Source organism: Podarcis vaucheri (genome assembly GCF_965113315.1).
Source record: "Podarcis vaucheri genome assembly, chromosome: 14".
Lineage (NCBI taxonomy): Eukaryota > Metazoa > Chordata > Lepidosauria > Squamata > Lacertidae > Podarcis > Podarcis vaucheri.
In genome coordinates, this window is record NC_138752.1 from 1,378,676 (window position 1) to 1,403,016 (window position 24,341).

The window sequence follows — 24,341 nt, forward strand, 5'->3', positions numbered from 1 at the left end:
CTGTTTCTTGGCACAGTGTAGCTGTTCAGCAGTATTGGGTGGGAGAAAGAGGGCCTCAGGCACATTTTAGGAATGTAAGACTATATGTTCTCATTGAAAATGAGAAAATCCCATCACCAGTGAGGAAAACAGTTGCAGAAAATGCATCGAGCACCGCAAAATGTATGCTGGAGCAGTTTTCTACTAAATCTCATAAACCCTGTTTGGTTCACGTCTCAGGGTTTGATGTTTCCTTTTTTGGTGGGGGGGCATCAGGGGGAAGGAAAGGATCCTCCTCAAATCCGAGGCTCTGGAAATGGTGAGAAATGTACCCCGCCCCTGTCCATGCACATTCCTGGTTTGCAATCTCTTCTGCAGGCCAGAATCGACTGGCATTGTTGTGGAGGAGACATAATGAGATGCTCAGAATCTCTCATGGCCTAATGGCCACTCAAGCCTTCCTAATCAATGAGCTATTACCAGCTTTTATCTTCCATTCCCAGCAGTTTGCCTCCTGGGAAGTTCTTGTCACAAAGGTGGCAGAGGTCTGCACAGCTGGCTAGAGTTGGCCTTACAGCCTAGCAAAGAGGGCACTGCCTTGCCAACTGCAGCCATCCCCCCCCCCCCGCCTGACTTGTTTCTTACAACCCGCCAGGTGCTGGCTCCACCTGCATTGGCTCTGGCGCCACCTGCTGTTGGTCTCCCTGCCTTTCACCCTTCTTGTTGTTGTTGTTTAGTCGTTTAGTCGTGTCCGACTCTTCGTGACCCCCTGGACCAGAGCACGCCAGGCACTTCTGTCCTCTACTGCCTCCCGCAGTTTGGTCAGGCTCATGTTTGTGGCTTCGAGAACACTGTCCCACCATCTCGTCCTCTGTCATCCCCTTCTCCTTGTGCCTTCAATCTTTCCCAACATCAGGGTCTTTTCCAGGGAGTCTTCTCTTCTCATGAGGTGGCCAAAGTATTGGAGCCTCAGCTTCACGATCTGTCCTTCCAGTGAGCACTCAGGGCTGATTTCCTTCAGAATGGAGAGGTTTGATCTTCTTGCAGTCCATGGGACTCTCAAGAGTCTCCTCCAGCACCATAATTCAAAACCATCAATTCTTCGGCGATCAGCCTTCTTTATGGTCCAGCTCTCACTTCCATACATCACTACTGGGAAAACCATGGCTTTTACTATACGGACCTTTGTTGGCAAGGTGATGTCTCTGCTTTTTAAGATGTTGTCTAGGTTTGCCATCGCCTTTCTCCCAAGGAGCAGGCGTCTTTTAATTTCGTGACTGCTGTCACCATCTGCACTGATCATGGAGCCCAAGAAAGTAAAATCTCTCACTGCCTCCATTTCTTCCCCATCTATTTGCCAGGAGGTGATGGGCCCAGTGGCCATGATCTTCGTTTTTTTGATGTTGAGCTTCAGACCATATTTTGCGCTCTCCTCTTTCACCCTCATTAAAAGGTTCTTTAATTCCTCTTCACTTTCTGCCATCAAGGTTGTGTCATCTGCATATCTGAGGTTGTTGATATTTCTTCCGGCAATCTTAATTCCGGCTTGGGATTCATCCAGCCCAGCCTTTCGCATGATGAATTCTGCATATAAGTTAAATAAGCAGGGAGACAATATACAGCCTTGCCGTACTCCTTTCCCAATTTGGAACCAATCAGTTGTTCCATATCCAGTTCTAACTGTAGCTTCTTGTCCCACATAGAGATTTCGCAGGAGACAGATGAGGTGATCAGGCACTCCCATTTCTTTAAGAACTTGCCATAGTTTGCTGTGGTCGACACAGTCAAAGGCCTTTGCATAGTCAATGAAGCAGAAGTAGATGTCTTTCTGGAACTCTCTAGCTTTCTCCATAATCCAGCGCATGTTTGCAATTTGGTCTCTGGTTCCTCTGCCTCTTCACCCTACCAGTCCCAATAAGCACCAGCTGAAATGAGCAGGCCCTGGGTCCACCTCCTGGTTCCCCGGCAACCAGTGAGAGCTGGAAAGACTAGCAACCAATCAAGAGGCAGAATGGAACTTAAGTTAGCTACTGACAGTGGGATAGGGACTTCCTGTCTGGGTAGGCAGAGGGATCATCTTCTCTCTCTCTCTCTCTCTCTCTCTCTCTCTCTCTAACACTGTATTTTTCGCTGACCATAAGATGCACCTAGTTTTAGAGGAGGAAGACAAGAAAAAAAATATTCTGAATGAAACAGTAGATGTATGATTTTTGTGGTTCATGCTGTGGCCATGTGATCTGATGGTGAATTTGGGGTGACCTAATGCAAAAATCCTGAGGATCCATGTGGATCCATACTTTGTAACCACGTTTTTGCTGCCCTAGGCAACAGTGGGTGCGTTATTTTTTTGGTGCAGGCTGTAGCCATGGACATGTTGTGTGATCTGATGGTGAATTTGAGGTGACCCAATGTAAAAATCCTCCGGATCCATGGGTTTTTACCTCCCCCCTCCCAGGCAGCCTCCGCTAGCATCCCTTATCTCTCTTCTGATCCCACCGATTAGCTGTTTCCTTTCAACCCTCCCTTCCCTCTTGTTTGCCTTAGGGTCTTTTTCATAGCTGGAGCAGTTTTTTGCTCCCCCTTTTCTTCTAATTTCTCTCCTTATTGCTTTAGTCTTCCTGTTTCCCCACTTTGCAAGTTTGCTGTCCTTACCTCCCCCCTCCCAGGCAGACTCCTTTATCTCTAGCGACCCTTATCTCTCTCCCCGATCGGCAAACGATCAGCAGCTTTGTTTCGACATCCACTTCCCTCTTTAAAAAAAAAAAAGAAGAAGAAAAAGCACGATCTGCTTTTTGCCCTTGGGCAATTCAGCTCCAGGGACCACACATTCGCTCCGTAAGACGCACAGACACTTCCCCTTACTTTTTAGGAAGAAAAAAGTGTGTCTTATGGAGCGAAAACTACGGTACTTTATCGAAACAATACTTTAAAAACAAACGAACAATAAAAACAAAACAAAACAATGCAGTAAAAATATCAAAGAACAACCCCCCCCCAAAAAAATCACATGTTCCTTTGATTTCCATTCATTCCACAATGTTTTCTAGGCTTCATTTTCGATTTCACACTTTGTATTATCATTTCTTAATTTTAATTATCACTTTATTTATTAGTATTCCATATTGTCCTGCAAGGTTCAGTCTAGACTCATCAAAGCGTTTACATTTTTACAATGTATCTGTAAATATTCTTTAAAGACATTCCATGCTTTATTTAATTTTTGTTTTGAATCATCTCTTAAACTTCCTGTCATTTTGGCTAGTTCTATATATTCTATCATCTTCACCTGCCAGTCTAATTTGGTGGGTATCACTTCTCCTTTCCAATTTTTTGCTATCAAAATTCTAGCTGCCGTTGTTGCATACATGAAAATTCTTCTAATTTTTTTTTGGGATCTCATTATACATGATTCCCAACAGGAAGGTTTCTGGGGTTTGTTTTGAATGAACATTTAAATATTTTTTTTAAAGTTCATTATATATAATGTCCCAGAATTCTCTAACTTTCACACAGTTCCACCACATATGTAGCATTGTACCTTCTGACTTCTTAAACCTCCAGCAAACATTCAATTTTTTAAATACATTTTGGCTAATTTGGCTGGAGTCAGGTACCATCGGTAAAACATTTTCATCAGATTTTCTTTCAGATTATAACATGCAGTGAATTTTATGTCTACCTTCCAGAGTCTTTCCCACATATCCATTTGGATGTTATAGCCAAAATCCTGGGCCAATTGAACCATAACTGATTTTACCTCCTCCTCCTTGACTTTCCAATCAAGGAGGAGTTTATACATCTTGGATAAAAGTTTTTATTTCAATTGGATTAAATCTTTCTCTTATCTTGATAACTCTGCTGCAAAACCCCTTTGTTTGTCTTTTCTAAATATTTCATTACGTTGAGAATATTGGAGCCAATCAGTTACTTGTGTTCGGATCTCCTCAAATTTCTTTAGGCTTTATTAATTTTTTCTTCCAGCAAGGTTTTATAAGTTGCCTAGTTCTTTTTCATTTTTTTTCCTAACTGCAAAAGCTTCTATAGGGGAAAGCTACCAAGGGGTTTTCAGTTCGAGTAAATCTTTATATTTAGTCCATACTTTGTAAAGGGGTTTTCTTATCATATGATTCAAGAAACCCTTGTGGACTTTTACCTTGTCATAAGCCAAGTATGTGTGCCAACCATAATGGCTGTCAAACCCCTCTATGTCCAACTGGTCTGTGTTTTGCAGTACTACCCATTCACGGCTCCAAGATAGGCATGCTGCATTGTGATACAATTTGATATCAGGCAAGGAAAACCCCCCTCCTTAACATCAATTAATAGCTCATGCTTAATCCTAGGTCTTTTCCCTTGCCATGTGAATTTTGAAATGTCTCTTTGCCAGTCCTTAAAGCAGCGCATTCCCCCTAACACCGGAATAGTCTGGGGAGGGGGGGAGGGAATCATTTTTGGAAGGACATTCATCTTAATTGTGGAGATTCTTCCCCCAAAAGAAAGATGTAGTCCACCCCAAATTTCCAAATTTCTTTTTATCTCATTCCAAGTTTTTACAGAATTATCCTGATATAGGTTGATATTCTTTGCCATTAGCCAAATCCCTAAGTACTTGACTTTCTTCTTCACCTCTAATCCAGTAATTTTTTGAAATTCTTTCTTTTCCTCCGGCCCTATATTTTTAACTAACTTTTTTTTTTACAGTTAATTTTAAAACCGGCCACCTGTCCAAATTCTTTTATCACCTCAATCACTTTTGGTAAACTTTCTTTGGGGTTTTCCATAGTAATGATAAGGTCATCAGTGTAAGCTCTCAATTTATAAGATTTTTTCCCTAATACTATACCTCTTATAACTTAATCATTCCTTATTTTCCTATTCAGAATTTCCAACACCAAGATAAATAGTAATAGGGACAGGGGACACCCTTGTCTGGTTGAGGGGTCATCTGCACTCAGGGCTCCTCCACACTTCCCTTTGTCCCACTCCTTTTCCACAGTTTAGTGTGGAATTGGAACAAACCACAATTGGGGTATCTGCAGATTGCCCCCCCCAAAGCAGCAACCCCCCTAGAGATATGTGGTGCCATTAATCAGCAACTTATTTCTGATTTGGGTGCAAGGAAAGTGAGCATCTCTTGGAAGAATAAGCAGTGCTATTAGTACATTTTCCTAGCGGGGACTTCTTGAGGATGCATTGCTAGCATTGCTCTAATTCAACAATCAGACCTTCTGCAGAGATGATCAGTATAACATGCATGCCTGGTCTTGGGCTAAGCTGAAATTGCTTTGAGAGGGAGACTCAGCAGCTCAATCCCCAGCCTATTTTGTTTGCAATAAAAGAGGGCTTTAGAGCAGCATGTCTGCCTGAGTCTGTCTGCACTGTGCAATGGAAACAGTTCCTTACAGCTTCTTCTGTGTGTTGTTCTGTTTGTGTCTGTGTGCTTGTTTACAGGTTGCACGGCCGCTACCACGAACTGGCACCAAACATGGTACCTATGGACTATACGAAGAATCCAGATGTTAAACTACCTATGCAGCTTATAGTGAACATGCCAGAGCTAAAGGTATTACTTTTCATGTCTCCATTCTGCCATTCTTCTGCAGCCCAACCCCACAAAATCTTTGACTGGGGGGACTGACTTTGGCTGTAAGGCTGCGTACACACCATACATTTAAAGCAGATTTGAAACAGATTCTTTCTCTCAAGAAATTCTAGACACTGCAGTTTTCACCTTCACAGAATTACAACCCCCAGCAAACCTTAACAAACTGGTGCCCAACTTTTTGAGGGGGGAAATGTGCTGTGCCTCCTCCTCACCGCACTATCTCCATTCCTCCATTCTTCCTGGGAGTTACCAATGGGGAGAGGGCTGTTGTCCTCAGGTCCTGTTTGTAGGCTTCTCAGGGCCACCTGGTTGACAACTGTGAAAACTGCATGAGGGACTAGACAGGCCTTTGGCCTGACTCAAGAGCCAGGCACTTCTTGTGAGCTTCGTTTCTTTGCTTAGATCGGTTCCTCACTTCCATGTAAATTCAGCTTCTTTCTTTTTAAAAATGTTTTCATATTTGGCTATATGGGTATACCACCTCCCCCTGCCTCCCTTCTTCCATAGATTCCCAGGGCAATCCATGACTTCATCCAGAGTCTATTCTCGAGCCATTGCAGCTTGGTTGCTTTGACCTGCTCACAACCTTGAGGATTACTTTACATCATATCCATGGCCTTGTAACTTCATATATGCACAGGGTGATCGACCACTCAAGACATTATATACAGGAGTCTAAATTCTTGGGTTGAGTCAACAGATGAGTTAATTTTAACGCTTCACATTTTGAAGGAAGCTTTGGGATGATCAGTTGCCATATGATATATTTGTATGCTCAGTATGGAACAAAGGAAGGTGGAGGGGAGAAAAAGGTACCAATTCATCAGATTGCAAAATGGGAGATCACAACATACAATATGGAGCCTAGACACTGAGGTCCACCTCCAAGGATCTTCTGGCGGTTCCCTCACTGCAAGAAGTGAGGTTGCAGGGAAGCAGGCAGAGGGCCTTCTTGGTAGTGGCGCCCACCCTGTGGAACAGCCTCCTGTGGAAGGTGGACTCAGGGTTTCCTTTATTTATTTATTTATTTATTTATTTATTTATTTATTTATTTATTTATTGAAGAAGAGTGGCCTAACTCCTGGCATGATGAATGGCATGGTGCCTGCCATGTGTCCATCCCCATTTGGAAGACAGTGTTTACTTGCATTTCTCAGTATGTCTAGATGAGTCTTCCTGGCTCAGGAACTCAGCCAGTGGCCCACGCACTGGTGGGTTCCAGGTGGAGGTTGCAGCCAGTTGAGGGTTTTCAGCAGGAGTTCAAGTTCAGGGTCGCACCTTGAAGTAGAGCTCAGGTTGGCAACTCACACAAGCAGACATGAGTGTTGCTTCCTCCATCCCACTCCATCAGCTCCTCAGAATCCATGGCATCACCCTCTGAAGGGGAGGAATTTGGCCCAGGAGAGCAGGATGCAGGTGTTCCTGACTGTATGATCCAGACCTCTTGAGTAGCCACTGCATGCATTGGAGCACCCCAATATTCTCCAACTCTTTCACCTTTTTGGGGGAGGGGAATTCCCCCAAATGGATGAAATTGTGGGCATTTTTTCTCTGCACTTCAATTAAAATTAGTTAGGGTCACCTGAGGGCCAGATAACATTTGTTGGCAGACCGCATGGGGGGCCCTGGTATAAGAGTGCAGCCCTGCGGTACGCTTTAGGTTCATTACCTGCTTCTGAGTGTCCTTAATTCATCACTTTGCAAACTGCCATCACCGTAACTGGATCCTGTGGCAATATACTCAGTTGTAAGAGAAACCAGTTGGTGGTAATGCAGGGCGTGGAAAGGAGAGAGAGGCTGCTGAAGTCCTGGTTTGCCCAGGATGTTATGTCTGGGTGCAGATAATAACTCTTCAGACGGCTGCTGCTCACGTTCCAACCTGGGCATGGGAGGAGACGGCAAATGGCTCTGCTCTGCTTTTTGCAATGGAAAGGCATGTCTTACTGTTTCGTCCCAGCCTGGCCCATCCTCCCGGTGGACTGATGGAACATTCTTGGCATGTGCAAGGCATCTCCAGGTAGGGGCTGGGAAATATCCTTCCTAAAACCCAAAAGAGCTGCTCCCGGTCAGTGTAAACAGTGTTGAAGGAGATGGACCAATGGCCTGACTTTGTATAAGGGAGCTTCCTGTGTTGCTGGAACTGGCGGACTGAGTAGATGAGACCAAGAGTGGATCCAACGGTCAAGAAGGCAGTTTCTGCCCATGCTGTGGAGGGAAGTGAGGGGCAGATGGGGCTCATCCACCTGGGAAGGGAGCCCATCTAGGAGAAGGGGAGAGAGAGCACAGACTTTGCAGGCCAAAGGTCTCCAGTTGAATTCCTAACTTCTCCAGGTAGGACTAGGAGATTTCTTCCTGAAAGCTTGGAAAACTGTGGCCGTCAGTGCAGACGGGACTGAGAGTGATGTGCAAACTATCTGAGTCAGCAGAAGGCAGCTTCCCATGATACACTGCTTTTCCAACTTGGGCTGGGATGTAAGCTTTGGCGAGACAGGCTTCACAAAATCCTGGCTCCCCGCTTCCCTCCCTGCCTGCTTTCCCTAGCCCTCTGAAGAAACTCCTTCCCAGCCCCTCTACTTGCCAAAACACTGTTTCCCTTCCTGACGTCTTGGGTGGTAGTAAGAGTAGGGATGGATGGGGTTGCCTGGGGAGAATGAAGTCAGTCCCTACCCTGCTGTGCTGAAAAGTACATCTCCCATGAACCACTGGGCTTTCACCCGGGGCACCTGTGCCACTAGCAGGCTGCTCCTGGTCCTACCACTTGGGAAGTCTTGAAGGGGAAGCCCTGGGACATGGGTAGGAACCTCAAGCCCCCAGCCTGGAAAAGCTTGTCCATTCTTGCAGCTCTACTTTCACGCTTCTTTTCCACCGGTTAACTTAGAGGCTCCAGCCATCTGACATTTGCAGCTTTACCTGTGCAACTAGTCAGTCAGTCAGTCAGTCAGTTTTATTGCACATAGCCAAAGGATACTGCAATGTACACAGAATCATTCAACAGTTAAAAGGAAATATGCTGAATTAATACAAAAAACTTAAAACATTTATATTATCAAAACATTACCTACTCTAAACAGAGCTATAGAAGTACCTTAATATACAGGTTAAGACTTTGAACAAATTTATAGGCTAAAATCACCACATGTCCACTAATATTTTAAAAATAATGTTAATTAATACAGTATGCAATTGTATTCGGAGTTTGGTGATAAAGATAGAATATATCTTGATGTAAAGGGACCCCTGACCATTAGGTCCAGTCGTGGCCGACTCTGGGGTTGTGGCGCTTATCTCGCTTTACTGGCTGAGGGAGCCGGCGTACAGCTTCTGGGTCATGTGGCCAGCATGACTAAGCCGCTTCTAGCGAACCAGAGCAGCACACGGAAACGCCGTGTACCTTCCCGCCGGAGTTGTACCTATTTATCTACTTTGACGTGCTTTTGAACTGCTAGGTTGGCAGGAGCTGGGACTGAGAAAACGGGAGCTCACCCCGTCGTGGGGATTCGAACCACTGACCTTCTGATTGGCAAGTCCTAGGCTCTGTGGTTTAACCCACAGCATGACCCTTTAGCTTGTAGGGTCAAATAAATTGTAGGTAGGGTCAAATAAATTCATCTCCTTTACAGTTGGTGGCTATCTTGGCTATATAATTTGCTCTAATTTTCCTAGCGGCGATTGCAAAGAGTGCTACAGGCCAGGTCACGTACTTATCTATGTCTGCGAGCAGATATAAAATCATGTCAGAGGGGCTCTGGCCAGGGGAGCTTGTCATTATAGGTGCTAAAAATCATTCTCTTGCTTCATTATATAAGGGGCAGCGCAAGGTCCTCTACTTCAGGACATCCCCTAATGCAAACACGTTTGTTTGTTGGTATGCCTCTGTGTCTCCCATCTCTATAAGCAGAGTTTATTGTATTTAATCGTAACTCTGTAAAAGCTTTCCGAAGTTGTACAAAAGTCAGTTCATTGAAATAAGGTGTTTGTTCATGGGCCTCTCTAAGTTTAAAATATAATGGGGTGCATGTGGATGTGTACATAGAGTTTAGGTTGTTTTTAATTGCCACTGCCCTTATGGTTCATTTAAAAATGTTTTTCTGGGAATATAAGGGAAGTTATTTGATCTCAGTTACTGAGAGATCATATTTGTCCATCAGTTGGGCAGCGTGATGTACCCAGTTTTTAAGGGGTAATCCATTTGAGAGCTCAATCGGGCATTTTTTTGGTAGCCTAGCGTTGTCCATCTGTTGAATTCTAAACCAGTAGCAGAGGATTCTTTTATTTATTTGGCTCTCTATGCTCAACATGCGAGTCTCCAACCTGACCATGGCAGATTGCATGTCTCTGGGTAAACCTAAAAGGACTCTTAAAAATAATTCTGTGGGAGTTCCAAACCAGAGACCTTTGAGGTACCCCAAACCTCTGCACCATATAAAATCTGGGCCATTGATTTGGCTTTATACACAGATAGAGCAGGGTTAAGCAGATTTCCACCTTTACAAACAGCGAATTTCAAAATAGCTTTTGCTGATTTAAAGGCTTGCAAATTTAATATTGGAGAGCTGTATATTCCAAGATGCTGCTTCTGAATAAACAAATCCCGGATATTTAAACGTATTTACTTGGTTTATGATGTGTTCATCCAGGTACCAAACATGCTTTTTAGGGCGCTTCCCAAATACAATGACCTGTGTCTTATCGCATTTTATAGATAAAGCATTCCTCGTGCAATATGAACTTAATTTCGCAAGCAGCCGTCTCAGGCCTACCTGGGTTGTAGATACAAGTACTAGGTCATCAGCATACATTAAGACTGAGAATTTTTGGTCAAGAATTGTGACAGGGGCAAACTGTAGGCCCTCCAGTTCTTTAACCATGTCATTAATATAAAAATTAAACAAGAAAGGCACCAAAATGCATCCCTGTTTGACTCCAGTAATGGTCTTAATTCTAGTAGTAAGATGGCTGGCCAGATCCACCTTTACTTGTATTGATGTGTCAGTATATAATGTTTTGATGAGAAATAATAGACGGGGGTCTATATTTGTCTTTTCTAATTTCTGCCACAATGCATGTCTAGGAACCGTATCGAAAGCTGACTTTAGATCGATAAAAGCAACATATAGTTTTTGCTTCAAATTATGGATGTATTTACATAGCAGAAAGCACTGGTCCTATGTGGATTTCCATCTTTGGAAACCTGCCTGGGCTTCAGATATCACCTTATTTGTATCTGCCCATTCTTCCAGTCTCCCAAGAAGGAGCCTGGCATATAGTTTAGAGGCTACATCTAACAAACTAATGGGTCTATAATTGGCAGGATTTTTCTTATCACCACCAGCCAGTGTGGTGTAGTGGTTAAGAGCGGTAGTCTTGTAATGTGGGGAACCGGGTTCGCATCTCCGCTCCTCCACCTGCAGCTGCTGGGTGACCTTGGGCCAGTCACACTTCTCTGAAGTCTCTCAGCCCCACTCACCTCACAGAGTGTTTGTTGTGGGGGAGGAAGGGAGAGGAGAATGTGAGCTGCTTTGAGACTCCTTTGGGTAGTGATAAAGCGGGATATCAAATCCAAACTCTTCTTCTTCTCCTTATATATTGGGGCAATTATACTCAGTTTCCACCCTTCTGGTATGTGACCTGAGCTGTTAATGTATGAAAACAGTTTTGCAAAAATGGGTGACCAGAAATCCGGTCTTATCTTATAGATCTCCATTGGGACCATGTCTTCTCCTGGAGCTTTATTGGCTAGTTGGCTTACGATTAGCCTCTTAATCTGATTGGGTGTGACATCTGGCCATTCTGGCAGTTCTAATAACTGAGTATAGTAAACTTGTGAGGATGAGTCAGAGCGGGGGCTGTATATTCCTGTAAAATATGTCACCCAATCCTTTCCTTGAACAGATACTTCTAACGAGTATCCCAGCCCATTTGTACCTTGGGCAACGAGATGCCAAAATTTCCGTGAGTTCTTTTGAAGTGCTGCATCTCCCAATGCTTTCCACTGTTGCTCATAATATATTTGTTTCTTGTTTTTAAGTAATAATTTATAATTGTATCATAATTGGGCTACCTCAGCTTGTAGAGCAAGATTGTGCTTGTCATGTTTTAACTTCAATTTTCTAAAATAGGCATTTTTTGCTATTCTGACATTCCTTATCAAACCAAGTCTGTCTTTGAAACTTTTTATTTTTTACTCACTAGCTGTGGACATCAGTGGGCACATTTGGTTGATTATGTTCTAATAATGTCTGATTATGTTTCCTGTTTTTAACAACATTTCCCCCTTTAATAAAGCAAATTCATGAAATCCAGGATCTGAATCATTTTTTCTTGGACCTGTGCATTCCATTTTAACCTCCTCTTTCCAAGTATCAGATATTCCGTTTCATCCAATAATTTAGGAAAGGCAGGAGAAACGAATGATGTCAGAGATAACTCAAGTGGAAAGTGGTCACTTTCAGCTCTGGGAATTATCCTAAAGGTGTCTCAGTCAATTGGCACATTATTGGATGTTAGGATATAATCTATGGTGCTAGTAAAGCCTCTGGGGGAGATAAAAGTAAAATAACCCTCGATTTACAGTCAAAGGGGGAGGCGAGCCACTGTTCTGTTATCATGTTTGGATTGTACGTCTGATTTGGCAAAAACTCCCCTGGAAAGGCTGATTTATGGAGCAACTGGTCTGGGAAAATTAATGAGCAGACGCTTAGACTTTGTTTCATCGGAACTGTCAAAATGGCGCCTGCCACTCAAATAGGACTTTTGGATCAGTGTGAAAGTCCACACAGAAACATAATAATGCTTGCTTCAACTCACCTGTGGAAACAACTCAGAGGTTATTAAGAAGAAAAACGATAACAAGAAGAAGATTGGACTTGTGAACATTAAAGCAGCAGAAATATGAGATGATTGGATCCTTACTGAACTTGAAGCATGGGTACCCCCAACAAAAAATTTAAAAATTCGGCAAAATATTTGGATTTTATTATATGTATTGGTATAATTCGGATTAACTAATGTGATATGATTGGATTGTTAAATGGAAAACTTAATAAAAATTATTTTTTAAAAAAAAGTAAAATAACCCTCTTGATCCCCTTGACCATGCCCATTGCATAACAAAAGGTTATGCTTAATTATAAGTTCACAAAGATATTTCCCAGTGTGCTTAGAGGTGGTGTCCATTGCTGCCCTCTGACAGATTTTGGGTTTGTCCTCCAAGTTTAGTCCAGATAATATTGTATTTTGTGGGGAAACAAGGCCAATCTGGGCACTGAAGTCACCTCCCAAGACAAGCCGAGGGTTGGGAGACAGAGCGTCTATACTTTCGAGTAGTTGGGAGCAACTAGACATTCCTCAGGAGTTGAAAAGCACCAATGATTTGCAGGAGCTTGAGAAAAACTCAGTGAAATGGACTTTTCACCAGTGATCTCTTGTGGGGATTCAGAGTTCTTACTTATAACTGGGATTTTGTATTAGGTTGTACACAGTGTTTTCCCCCCTAGAAAAATAGGTCCCAGTACTCAGCATGAAGTTGTAACTGTAAGTGCCGCACTTTTTAACAGCAAAAAAGAGGCGCTGGTACTGCGTACCCTTGAGTGCCCCCTGGGAAAAAAACCCTGGTTGTACACTTGTTTTGGGTGATACAGAGAGACTTTTAAAGGAGTGTTTCAGCTAAAGTGCTGCCTTTTTGGGTTTCTTTTTCAAAGAGAAGCAAATCTGCAAGTTGCTCATGCATTCTGTCTTTCTGCAGGAGAACCCCTTCCGGGAGAGGATTGTCCACTCCTTTTCTGACGATGACGAGGGGAGCCTCAGCTTCAATGACTTTGTTGACATGTTCTCTGTACTCAGCGAAACGGCCCCTCGAGAGCTCAAAGCAATCTACGCCTTCAAGGTCTATGGTAAGGAGAGGAATTGGCATTGGGTTAGAACAGCGACCAGAAGGGAAGGGAATTTTGTTTTGGTCCATTTCAGATTTATATTTAATAAAATTTATACATTGCTTAATTGTAAATAAAAATGTAATAAATAAATAAGTGATAAATTAGAAACAGATTAAAACACACAACAAAGTTCTACATATCAGCGTAGGCTTGTCTACAAAAAAAGATTTTAGCACTGAAGGAGGAATCATAGAATCGTAGAGTTGGAAGAGACCACAAGGGCCATCGAGTCCAACCCAGCAGGCGCAGAAAGAGTTCAGTGAAGGCTGAGGTCAAGAGACAAGGAGTTCCAAAGTATAGGTTCTGCCACACTAAGATACAGATTTTTTTACAATGCGGAATGAATATTATGCGACACCTCTGGCAGTTCTGCAGATTGAAGCAGCTGAAGGGGCATATGTGAAGTAAGGCGATCTCATGGGTAAACTTCATGGCAGGGGTTGGACTAGATGGCCCTCAGGGGTCCCTTCCAACTCTATGATTCCCTCAGCTTCCTGGGGGTGCTGTGTAGTTGGAAATGGTGCATTCACTCTTGCCTTATGGAACAACTGCAATTTTTTTTTTTAAAAAAAACCTTGGGCTTCTGAGAAGCAACATTCTCAGAAGCAATATAATTGATTTAGTATAACAGCTGCTTTTAAATTTCACCAAAGCATTTTTTGGGTGAGGTGGGGGCCCGATATTTTTTAAAAAACGCTTTCTGATTTATTTTCTTTATTTCAGAATGACCTACCAGATGCCAGAGCTTTTGCAAATAAATCCATGCTGACTGTTTTACTGACAATTACCCAACATGCTAAATGTCATTCTGCAGCTTTATAATTAAATAGGGCTGATGCTAATCCTGCTTCTTGGGCCAAAGACAATAAAACAAATCAATACAATGGCCTTTTAATTGCCATTCTCTTATGCATTTGCAAGATTAATCGGCAAGCACCTGGTGTAGAGCAGCCAACACCTGCCAAATTCACCCCCTTGGCCTGCTGTTTTGTAAAGTGGAACTGGCGAGGACTGTAATGGTCACTTAATGGTTACTTGGAAAAGTCGTCCCTGTAGCTCTAAACTCTGTGGAACACCCCCCCCCGTGCTGTAAAGCCTTCTGGGCCACAGACCTGAGCCTTCCCCTGGCCGTGAAGCAGATGAGGAGCCGTGAACAGGGGCAGGAAGTCATGGTCTCTCCTCAGCTCTGAACTGTGGCCACAGCCACAACATACATTGAATGCACATGGCCTCCTCCAGGCATCCTGGGAGCTGTAGCTGTGAGGGGGCAAACTATGGTTCCCAAGTCCATGTGCTTTAAATTTGATTTGAATTATGATCTGGATGTGACCCATGCCCACTTCTCAATTCCAGTTGCTGGGGGACAAACAGTCCCCATGGGTGGGATTTTCAGAGGTATCTTGTTGGCAGGATTCTGGATGAATGGTTCAGTCCAGCAGAGCTCTTCTGATATTCCTGACTGAGATAACGTTCACACATCCTTTAGTCACCTGCCATCCAGGGGTTCCCTTTGGGCTTACGGTGTCCTTGGAGAAGAGGCATATCGACCACCTGTTTTCTCCCATCTTTGCTTGCCCAGATTTTAACACAGACAACTTCATTTGTAAATCTGATCTGGAAAAAACCCTCAACAATTTGACAAAAGAAGAGCTGACAGAGGAAGAGGTGAGCCTGGTCTGCGAAAAAGTGATTGACGAAGCGGATATGGACGGTGATGGCAAGCTTGGATTTTCTGATTTTGAAAACATGATTTCCAAAGCACCTGATTTCCTCAGGTACATGTATAAGCATTTGCAATGCTCCCAGAATTGATTGACTTCCTCTCACCCACCAGTTTCCATCCCCCCCTTTATTCTCTTTGCATATAACTATTTTTCTTCACTTAATTTCAAATTCATTTTCACATCCTAATTTTACCTTTAGTTCATAAATGCTACAACCACCTTGCTAATGTTTCAACATTTTTACAGTGTTCTTTAAAATACTCTATAGTTTCCCCCCATTCTTGATTAAATTTTCCTTCATCTTGGTGCCTGATCTTCACGGTTAATTTTACCATTTTGGTATAGTCTATCATCTTAGTCTTCCATTCTTCTTTCATTGGGACGTCCTCTTCTTTCCACTTCTGGGCAAGTAGCATTCTGGCAGCTGTGGTTGCCTACATAAATAGTCTCTTTTGCTTCTTTGGCACTTCATCTCCTAATATTTTTAAACATTTTTTTCATTTCATTGTGTATCATTTCCCAGAAGCCTTTTACCTTTTTGCATGTCCACCACATATGAAAAAAACGTACCTTCTTTTTGTTTACATTTCCAACATAAGTTATATGAGTTTTTATATATCTTAGCAAGTTTTACAGGTGTTAAATACCATCTATACATAATTTTCATATAGTTTTCTTTTAGCGAACTACATGCCGTGAATTTTAAATTTTCTTTCCACAGCTTTCCCCATGATTCAAATAGGAGCAGGCTTTCCTTTCAGGATGGGATGAGGGCATTGCTTCTGTAGCGTTGTTTGCAGATGTGTGGAGAGGAGGAGCAGAGCATAAAGGAAGGTGCAGATCCTGAAGATACTGGGTTGTAGCCAATGTAGCGCCAAGTTAAAATCACTTAGCAGTTGTACTTACTGTGTCGGTGAAATGCTTTGCACCAGTGGAATGTAGCTGAGCAAGAGAACACCTACCGTAAGCAAGTTGCTGGCAATTTTGTGGTGCCAGAGATCACGAAAAGGGTTGTTCAATGGATTTAACCTAATGCAACGGCTGTACTGAATTCCTCTTTGCACAACAACTCACCCATCTGCTAGTGTTCATGCACGAGTGGACACAGAATGGTGGCTACAGACCATTGGCTGCATTCTGCCCCACAACACTCTAGAGACAGGAAAAGGATAAAGCCACCGCTCAGATATCTCCAGATGGAACTTGCAAGTTCCTTTTGAAGATAGGGTTTTACTCCTGCGAGGTGAAGGTAAGAAATCCAGGAATTTAGCATCACTGCAATGGGGCAGCAGCACATGCACATGCCTGCGCACACCCACACCCACCCACTAGAAAGGACTGCTCAAGAGGTAGTAGCAAAAGACCAGAGTTTGGGTTCTTTCTTATTTGGGATTTGCTTAATGGGGGAATTCAATTACAGGTATAACAAGATTCAGAGTTTCAGCACAGCCTTTTCCCAAACAGTTCCTACTGCTTAAGTGGTGTATTGGGTTGAAAAAAATTAATTAAATTAGGATTGATGAATCAAATGCTGTGGTTCAAATACCACCTTCTCTCCCTTTTTGGAACTGAAATAGTCAGCATTACCGGAACAGATACTTATTTTAGGAGTTACGTAACATACATTGAATATACACTAAAAACAGAAAGATATTCATATATATAAAATAAAAGTTAAATATTCTAACTGTATGATTAAACAGAACCACCAATCGGATTATGATACTTTTTTTTTAAAGAAGAAAGCTCCCTTGTATATTTGATTTGACTTGCTTTTAAGTGGTAACAACTAAGCTCATTACTAAACAAGAAAGAAATTTATCATCTACGTTGATAAATTTTAACTTAATTCACCCAAAGAACCACAAATTTTATTTATTTTTTTATTTGTAGGGGGGCTGCAAGGCTTCTTTCTGGAATTCACTCAACTTTCCACTGAACTACAGTTCCAGGGGGCTTTGGGATTGAAATACAGGCCTGCCAATCATAGGAAGGCACCTTATGTTGAATCAAACTATTGGTTGATCAGCCTTAGGATTATTGACTCTAATTTGAGCCTGTGAGGATTCCTCCACCCATCTAGCTGGGACTAATTGCCCTTTTCCAGAACTGTCTCATGCAGTGACCCTCATTGTCAGGGCTGCTTCCAGATCCCAGCTCACAGAGGATCACGCTAGCCAGCGTTCACTTTATAAAAGTCTTTATTAAGTTACAGTTTCCAATTCCAAGCTGCAGCGTGCAGCCCTACGTCTTAGAAGCTAGACCGGCGAAGCTCCATCTGAGTCCCCGCCTCCTGTACACCAACTTAATACCCTAGCTTTACTCCACCTTTTCCGCCTGACCGTTCTTCTCTGGGTCCCTCTGCCCCCCGTGGTCTCTTCCTTCCGGGACTCTTCTGACGCTGACCCCCCGGACCCTTCTGTCTCCTTGCGGCGGGCTTTAGGACCTGGCTCCCTTTCCGGGCTGCTTACTGTGCCGCCTTCCTGTGCATTTGATTTTGGCGCGCGCGCCCAACCTCCCACTTTCCGCTTGACCGTTTCTTCGCTCTCCGATGGAGGCGTGGCCACTCCTGACTCATGCCCTCCCCCCTGCGGCGAGCCGCCGGATCCCGATGCCTGGCGCCCTTCCTCACCACTGCGCTCTGTTGGGGACGTTGGCCCCGATTTCCAACTGCTGCTCTCTGAACCCCCTCTTGTCCCTTCTTCCTGGGGTGTCCCCCTAAGCTCCCCCCTTGCTCTGGTCACTGGCGCTCCTTTCTGTGAATCTTCCGATTCACTGGACAGACTCGGAGACCTCGGGTCGTCGTCATCGCTCATCTTTCCTTCGGACTCCTCCCCCTCGCTCTCTGTTTCCTCCCTTGCCCTCGCCTCTGCTCCTGAACCCCTGACATCCATCCCCCCTCGAAGCCCCCCCTTCCCCCCTCCCCTCCTTCAGGTGTGGGTGCTGGGCGCTCCATTGTCATGGGGGCGAATGCCGGATACAGTTCTCTTCCTGTGGCGGGCATCCAACTGAAGACTTCCTGTTCTTCCTCCCTGCGCTCGTCGACGACGGTCACCTCCTCTTCCATCTCTGTGCCGCCATGCTCGAACCCAAGATCCTCCCCGAACACGTCCAAGTCAGTCTCTGCCTCGGTCGCTCCCGGGTCCGTCACTTGAGCTAGACCCTCCAGCCACTTCCTGCGCCACTGCTCCTCTGGTCGATCATCCCACCAATACGAGGGTTCTGAGGCCGATCCCGAGGGTGACCCCCCCCGGGGAACGCGTGTCCAGTGTCGGTTCCTCTTCCGAGTCGAACCCCCGGAACGTGCTGGCGGAAAGCGTGGGTGTGAAAAGCCAGTCGTCGAAAAACTCGGCTGGCATGGGCTTGTGCGGGAAGAGGGCATGAAACTCGTCTTTGAGCAGAGGTTCCTCCAAAGCGTAGCCTGGCACCCAGCTGTTGGCACTGGCTGAGGTGCCCTCTCTGGCGAGAAGGTATTCTACTCCCTCTTCCCCCCATCTAGAGTCCAAAATCTCTGTGACCTCGTTGATGGGCTCCTCCTGTGGCACTTCCGCCTGCTCGTTCCCCTCCCGGAGCGGACTCGGTGCCGTTCCTGGCTCCTGAAACCTGTGAGGTGCCTTGTAGGGAGTGAGCACCGATCTGTGGAACACCGGATGCATCCTGGATCCCTCCGGAAGTGTCAGTCGGAAGGCCACCGGGTTGACCTGTGCCTCAACTTGGTAGGGCCCCAGTTGCTTATGCCCTAGCTTCTTCTTTGCTAACGATCTGGCCGGCACTGCGTGGGCTGCCAACCAGACCCAGTCTCCCACTTGGATCTCTTCGCCAACCCTCCTGTGTTTGTCCGCTTGCACCTTGTATGCGTGCTTAGCTAGCTCCAGCTGCCGCCGGAGCTGATCGTGGACCTCCTGCAACTCCGACGCGAACGCGTCCGCTGCCTGCGGCTCCTCCTCCCCCATTCTTTCCAGTCCCGGGAAGGTTCTGGGGTGCCTTCCATTGTTGGCGAAGAACGGCGTCACCCCTGTGGACACGTGCTTCGTGTTGTTGTAGGCGAACTCGGCGAGTGGCAGGTAATCCACCCACATTGCAGGCTGTTGATTTGCATAACATCTCAGGTACTGCTGCATGATGGCATCGACTCGCTCCGCTTGTCCGTTGGTCTGCGGGTGTCTCGCCGACGCCAGGTTGATCTTGACGTTCAGGAAGCCCATCAGCTTCTGCCAGAAGTTCGAGATGAACTGTCGCCCCCGGTCGGACAGTATAGACCGCGGCAGACCGTGAACCTTGAACACATGATCTATGAACAGTTTGGCGGTTTGTTCCGCCGTGGCCACCTTTGCACACGGAATGAAGTGCGCCATCTTGGTGAACAAGTCCACCACCAGTAGCACTGCTGTCTTGCCCCTCGAGCTGGGTAGATCCGTGACAAAGTCCAGGGCCACTCTCTCCCATGGTTCGAATGGGGTTTGCAGCGGTTCCAGCAGCCCCGCCGGCGGTCTGTGCACTGGCTTGGCCCTCTGGCAGGTGTCGCACCTCGCCACGTAGTCTGCGACTTCCCCTCTCATTCTGGGCCACCAGAAGTCTCTAGCGACTAATTCCATCGTCTTCTCCGTGCCAAAGTGCCCGGCGGTGGGCGCGTCGTGCAACTGCTGCAGTACCTTGGCGCGAAGTTCGTCTCCCGGCACGTAGATGGCCCCTTTACGGATGAGCAATCCATCGCGCTCCTGGAACTCGTCGGTCGTCGCCGTGCCCCTATGCACCTCTGCCAATTTTGCTTGCGCGAAGGCGTCGTCCTGCAACGCTCGCCGTACCGCATCCAGGTCAACCGTTGCCGAAGCGCACGCCCACGCTGTCGGTGCGAAGATGTGCATGGCCGTCTCTGGCGTCGCCTCCTCCAGGTATTGTGGTTTACGGGATAGTGCATCCGCCATGACGTTGGTGTCTCCCGGGACATACTCTATTCGGAAGTCGAAGTCCGCAAAGAACTCTGCCCAACGTATCTGCCTCTGGTTCAGGAACCGCGCTGTGCGCCAGTACTCCAGATTCTTGTGGTCTGTGCAGACATGCACTGTGTGCTTAGCGCCGATCAGGAAGTGCCTCCACGCCTTGAAAGCTGCGTGAATGGCGAGCAACTCCCTGTCCCAGATGGTGTAGTTCTGTTCCGACTTGGTGAGCTTCCTGGAGTAGAACGCTCCCGGCCTACAAGCCCCCTGTGGGTCTTACTGCAACAGGACTGCTCCCACGGCTCTGTCTGAAGCGTCCGTCTCCACCCTCATCGGTCTGCTGGGGTTGACATGCAGTAGCTGCTCTTCCGACGCGAAGAGACGCTTGAGTGCCTGAAAGGACTGCTCCGCCTGCTCCGTCCAGATGAACTTCTTTTTCTTGGAGCTGAGCGTGTCTGTGATGGCCACCGTCTGCATTGCAAACCCCTTGATAAACTTGCGATAGAAGTTCGCAAAGCCGATAAACCGCTGGACCTCCTTCCGGTTGCGCGGGCTTTTCCAATTCAACACAGCGCGAACCTTGGCGCTGTCCATGGCGAGCCCCTTGTCTGACAACTTGTAGCCCAGGAAATCCACCTCCGACACGTCGAACTGGCACTTTCCCAGCTTGGCGTACAGCCTATGCTGCTGTAGTCTGCTCAGCACTTCCTTGACGTCTCTGTCGTGGGCCTGCTGCGATTCAGAAAATATCAGGATGTCATCCAGGAAGCAGACACACTTCTTGTAGAGGAGACCCGCTAACACATGATGCATGAAAGCTTGAAAACAGTGGGAGCCATTTTGCAGTCCAAACGGCATAACTCTGTATTCGTAGGTGCCCAGAGGCGTGAACATGGCTGTCTTCCACTCATCGCCTTCCCGCATGCGAATGAGGTTGTACGCCCCGCGCAGGTCCAACTTGGTGAACACTCTTCCTTTGCGCACCGTCGCGAGGAGGTCGTCGATCCTGGGCATGGGGAAATCCGATGGCTTGGTCATGCTGTTTAAGGTCCGATAGTCCACCACGAGCCTTTTTTGGGGCGTGTCTTTCTTCTTGACAAAGAATACAGGACTGCCCCCCACTGTCTTGGACTCCCGGATGAAACCGCGCTCCAAATTATGATCTATGAACTCTCTGAGTTCCTGTAGTTCGTCCTCAGACATAGAATACAGCTTCCCTTTTGGCAGCGCCGCCCCTGGCAGGAGGTCAATCTTGCAGTCATATGGTCTGTGGGGGGGTAGCTTGTCCGCCTCCTTCTCGCAGAAAACCTCCAAAAATCCTGCGTATTTGTGGGGGACTGCTTGCAGTGTCCCCAGCTGCAGCTGTGACTCCTCTTCCTCTCCCTCCTGCCGGGGCAGGATGCAGTGTTCAGCACAATAGGAAGATCCGAAGATCAGCTGCCGCTGGTACCAAGCCAACGTCGGACTGTGTCTGTCCAGCCAACTCATGCCCAATACAATAGGCGTGTCCGACAGTTGGGTGACATTAAAACTGATGATTTCCCTGTGATTGCCAAGGCGCATCACCATTGGTGGCGTTTGCTTCACCACCTGCCCCCCTAGCAGCTCCCTGCCATCCACCGTGACAACCTGCAGGGGCAGCGTGGCAGGCAGCAACTGTATGGCGTGCCGGTCGACAAAGTCCTGCCCTATAAAGTCCGCATTGCTGCCTGAGTCGATGGTAATTGGCACGTCCATGGTGATTCCATTGGGTAGCTGGAGCGATGCGGTGAGCTGCACTACTGGTTTGGGCGGGAGGGGGTCTGTGGGCTGCAAAATCTCTGGGGACTGCTTCACTGACTCGTCTGGCTGGGCCCCAGTGCCTCTGTCTCCAGCCAGACTCCGTCGTTTCCCTGCTGTGGTTCTTTGTGCTGAGTAGCTGCAGTTACCGTTGCAGAGGCTGCAGTGTGCTTGTGGATCCTTTGGGGACACTCTTTCGCCATGTGCTGAGGACTGTCGCAGATGTAGCACTTCCGGTTCCCTCTAGGAGGCTTCGCCTTGACTGCTCCCGGCGCTAGAGCTCTGGTAGCTGACTGAGCCCTGGCACCTCCAACCTCCATAGGTTCCGCTCCCCCTCCTGGCGGAGGCGTAGATTGCGCACGCGCTGCTTCCCTGGGAACGAAGGAGAACCCTCTCGCTGGTTCGCGCCCTCCTTCCCTGCTCCATGGACGTTCTTCCAGACGCACCCCAACCGTCAGCGCCCTCTGAACGACCTCCTGCGTGCTCCGGGGTCTCTCCCCCCTCGCAATTTCGTCTTTAACCGCGCCGCTCAAGCCTTCCCAAAAAAGGTCTCTGACTGGAGCTGAATCTCTGTCCCATTCTAGGGCACTGACCAGCGCAAAAAAGTGGGCATGATACTGCCTTACACTGGCCCTCCCCTGCTTCAGTCCGTGTATCTCTTTCCGGGCAAGATCCACGTCTATGCTTGATAAAAAACACGCATCCATCGCTTTAATGAAGGCATCCGCACTTCGGAGCTCCAGATCCTTATCTCTCCACAAATTGCGCAGCCATGCTTTAGCATCTCCATGCAAATGGGACAGGATAAACCCCACCTTCTCTTGCTCATCTCTAAAGTCCTTGTCCAGCAGTTGCAGCGCACACTGTACATCTGCTCGGAAGTTGGGGTACTGTTGTAAATTCCCATCGAAGTGAGATACTAGACCGCCCGCTCTTCTCCCCAACCCAATTCCCTCCGGTTTGGGTGTCAGTTGCCCTTGCTTCGTAAGCACTTCCAATCTGACCTGGAGATCCTGGTAGGCGGCGGCTGCTTCCCCCTCTCTCTTCCTGGATGCGAGTACCTCGGCATTCAGTTGTCTCACCGCTTCTTGCAGATCTGCTATCTGCTGTTCGGCAGTCATCTTGTCTGCCGTTCGTGAGCTTGCGAGTAGGCACCAGTCTTCACCCCTCTCGGCGAGGCTTTAGGTGCCAAAAACTGAGACGGAGCTTACTGTCAGGGCTGCTTCCAGATCCCAGCTCCCAGCTCCCAGAGGATCACGCTAGCCAGCGTTCACTTTATAAAAGTCTTTATTAAGTTACAGTTTCCAATTCCAAGCTGCAGCGTGCAGCCCTACGTCTTAGAAGCTAGACCGGCGAAGCTCCGTCTGAGTCCCGCCTCCTGTACACCAACTTAATACCCTAGCCTTACTCCACCTTTTCCGCCTGACCGTTCTTCTCTGGGTCCCTCTGCCCCCCGTGGTCTCTTCCTTCCGGGACTCTTCTGACGCTGACCCCCCGGACCCTTCTGTCTCCTTGCGGCGGGCTTTAGGACCTGGCTCCCTTTCCGGGCTGCTTACTGCGCCGCCTTCCTGTGCATTTGATTTTGGCGCGTGCGCCCAACCTTCCACTTTCCGCTTGACCGTTTCTTCGCTCTCCGATGGAGGCGTGGCCACTCCTGACTCATGCCCTCCCCCCTGCGGCGAGCCGCCGGATCCCGATGCCTGGCGCCCTTCCTCCCCACTGCGCTCTGTTGGGGACGTTGGCCCCGATTTCCAACTGCTGCTCTCTGAACCCCCTCTTGTCCCTTCTTCCTGGGGTGTCCCCCTAAGCTCCCCCCTTGCTCTGGTCACTGGCGCTCCTTTCTGTGAATCTTCCGATTCACTGGACAGACTTGGAGACCTCGGGTCGTCGTCATCGCTCATCTTTCCTTCGGACTCCTCCCCCTCGCTCTCTGTTTCCTCCCTTGCCCTCGCCTCTGCTCCTGAACCCCTGACACTCATGATCACCAAACTTGCTCATTTGATTCTTCCCCTTTCGCTTGCTTTGCATCATTCATGTTTATTAAATTAAATTAAATGGCTGGACTTTCTTTAAAACAATGAACTTCCTCAATGCAATGCCCAGAAGGCACTATGTAAATTAAACAAATAGTCATGGAAGGAGATGGGATGAGGATTGGGGTGGAGGAGAAAGCACTCTAACTTCATTGTGTTAAATTCATAGAATCATAGAATCATAGAATCATAGAGTTGGAAGAGACCACAAGGGCCATCGAGTCCAACCCCCTGCCAAGCAGGAAACACCATCAGAGCACTCCTGACATATGGTTGTCAAACCTCTGCTTAAAGACCTCCAAAGTAGGAGACTCCACCACACTCCTTGGCAGCAAATTCCACTGTCGAAC

At 46.9% G+C, this 24,341-nt stretch overlaps 1 protein-coding gene across 5 annotated transcripts in view; it reads left to right on the forward strand.

Moving 5' to 3' along the window:
• CIB2 (calcium and integrin binding family member 2) overlaps positions 1-24,341 on the forward strand; it is a gene marked incomplete at its 3' end in the record, with an annotated part of 46,776 nt that overhangs the window by 18,184 nt on the left and 4,251 nt on the right. For 3 of the 5 annotated variants that reach the window (XM_082198153.1, XM_082198155.1, XM_082198157.1), the window contains 3 exons: positions 5,431-5,542; positions 13,329-13,476; positions 15,098-15,330. In XM_082198153.1, the coding sequence (XP_082054279.1) occupies positions 5,431-5,542; positions 13,329-13,476; positions 15,098-15,330 (493 nt within the window). Of the gene's footprint in view, positions 1-5,430; positions 5,543-13,328; positions 13,477-15,097; positions 15,331-24,341 lie in introns of those variants that run through there. The other 2 variants (XM_082198154.1, XM_082198156.1) reach the window with 1 other exon arrangement.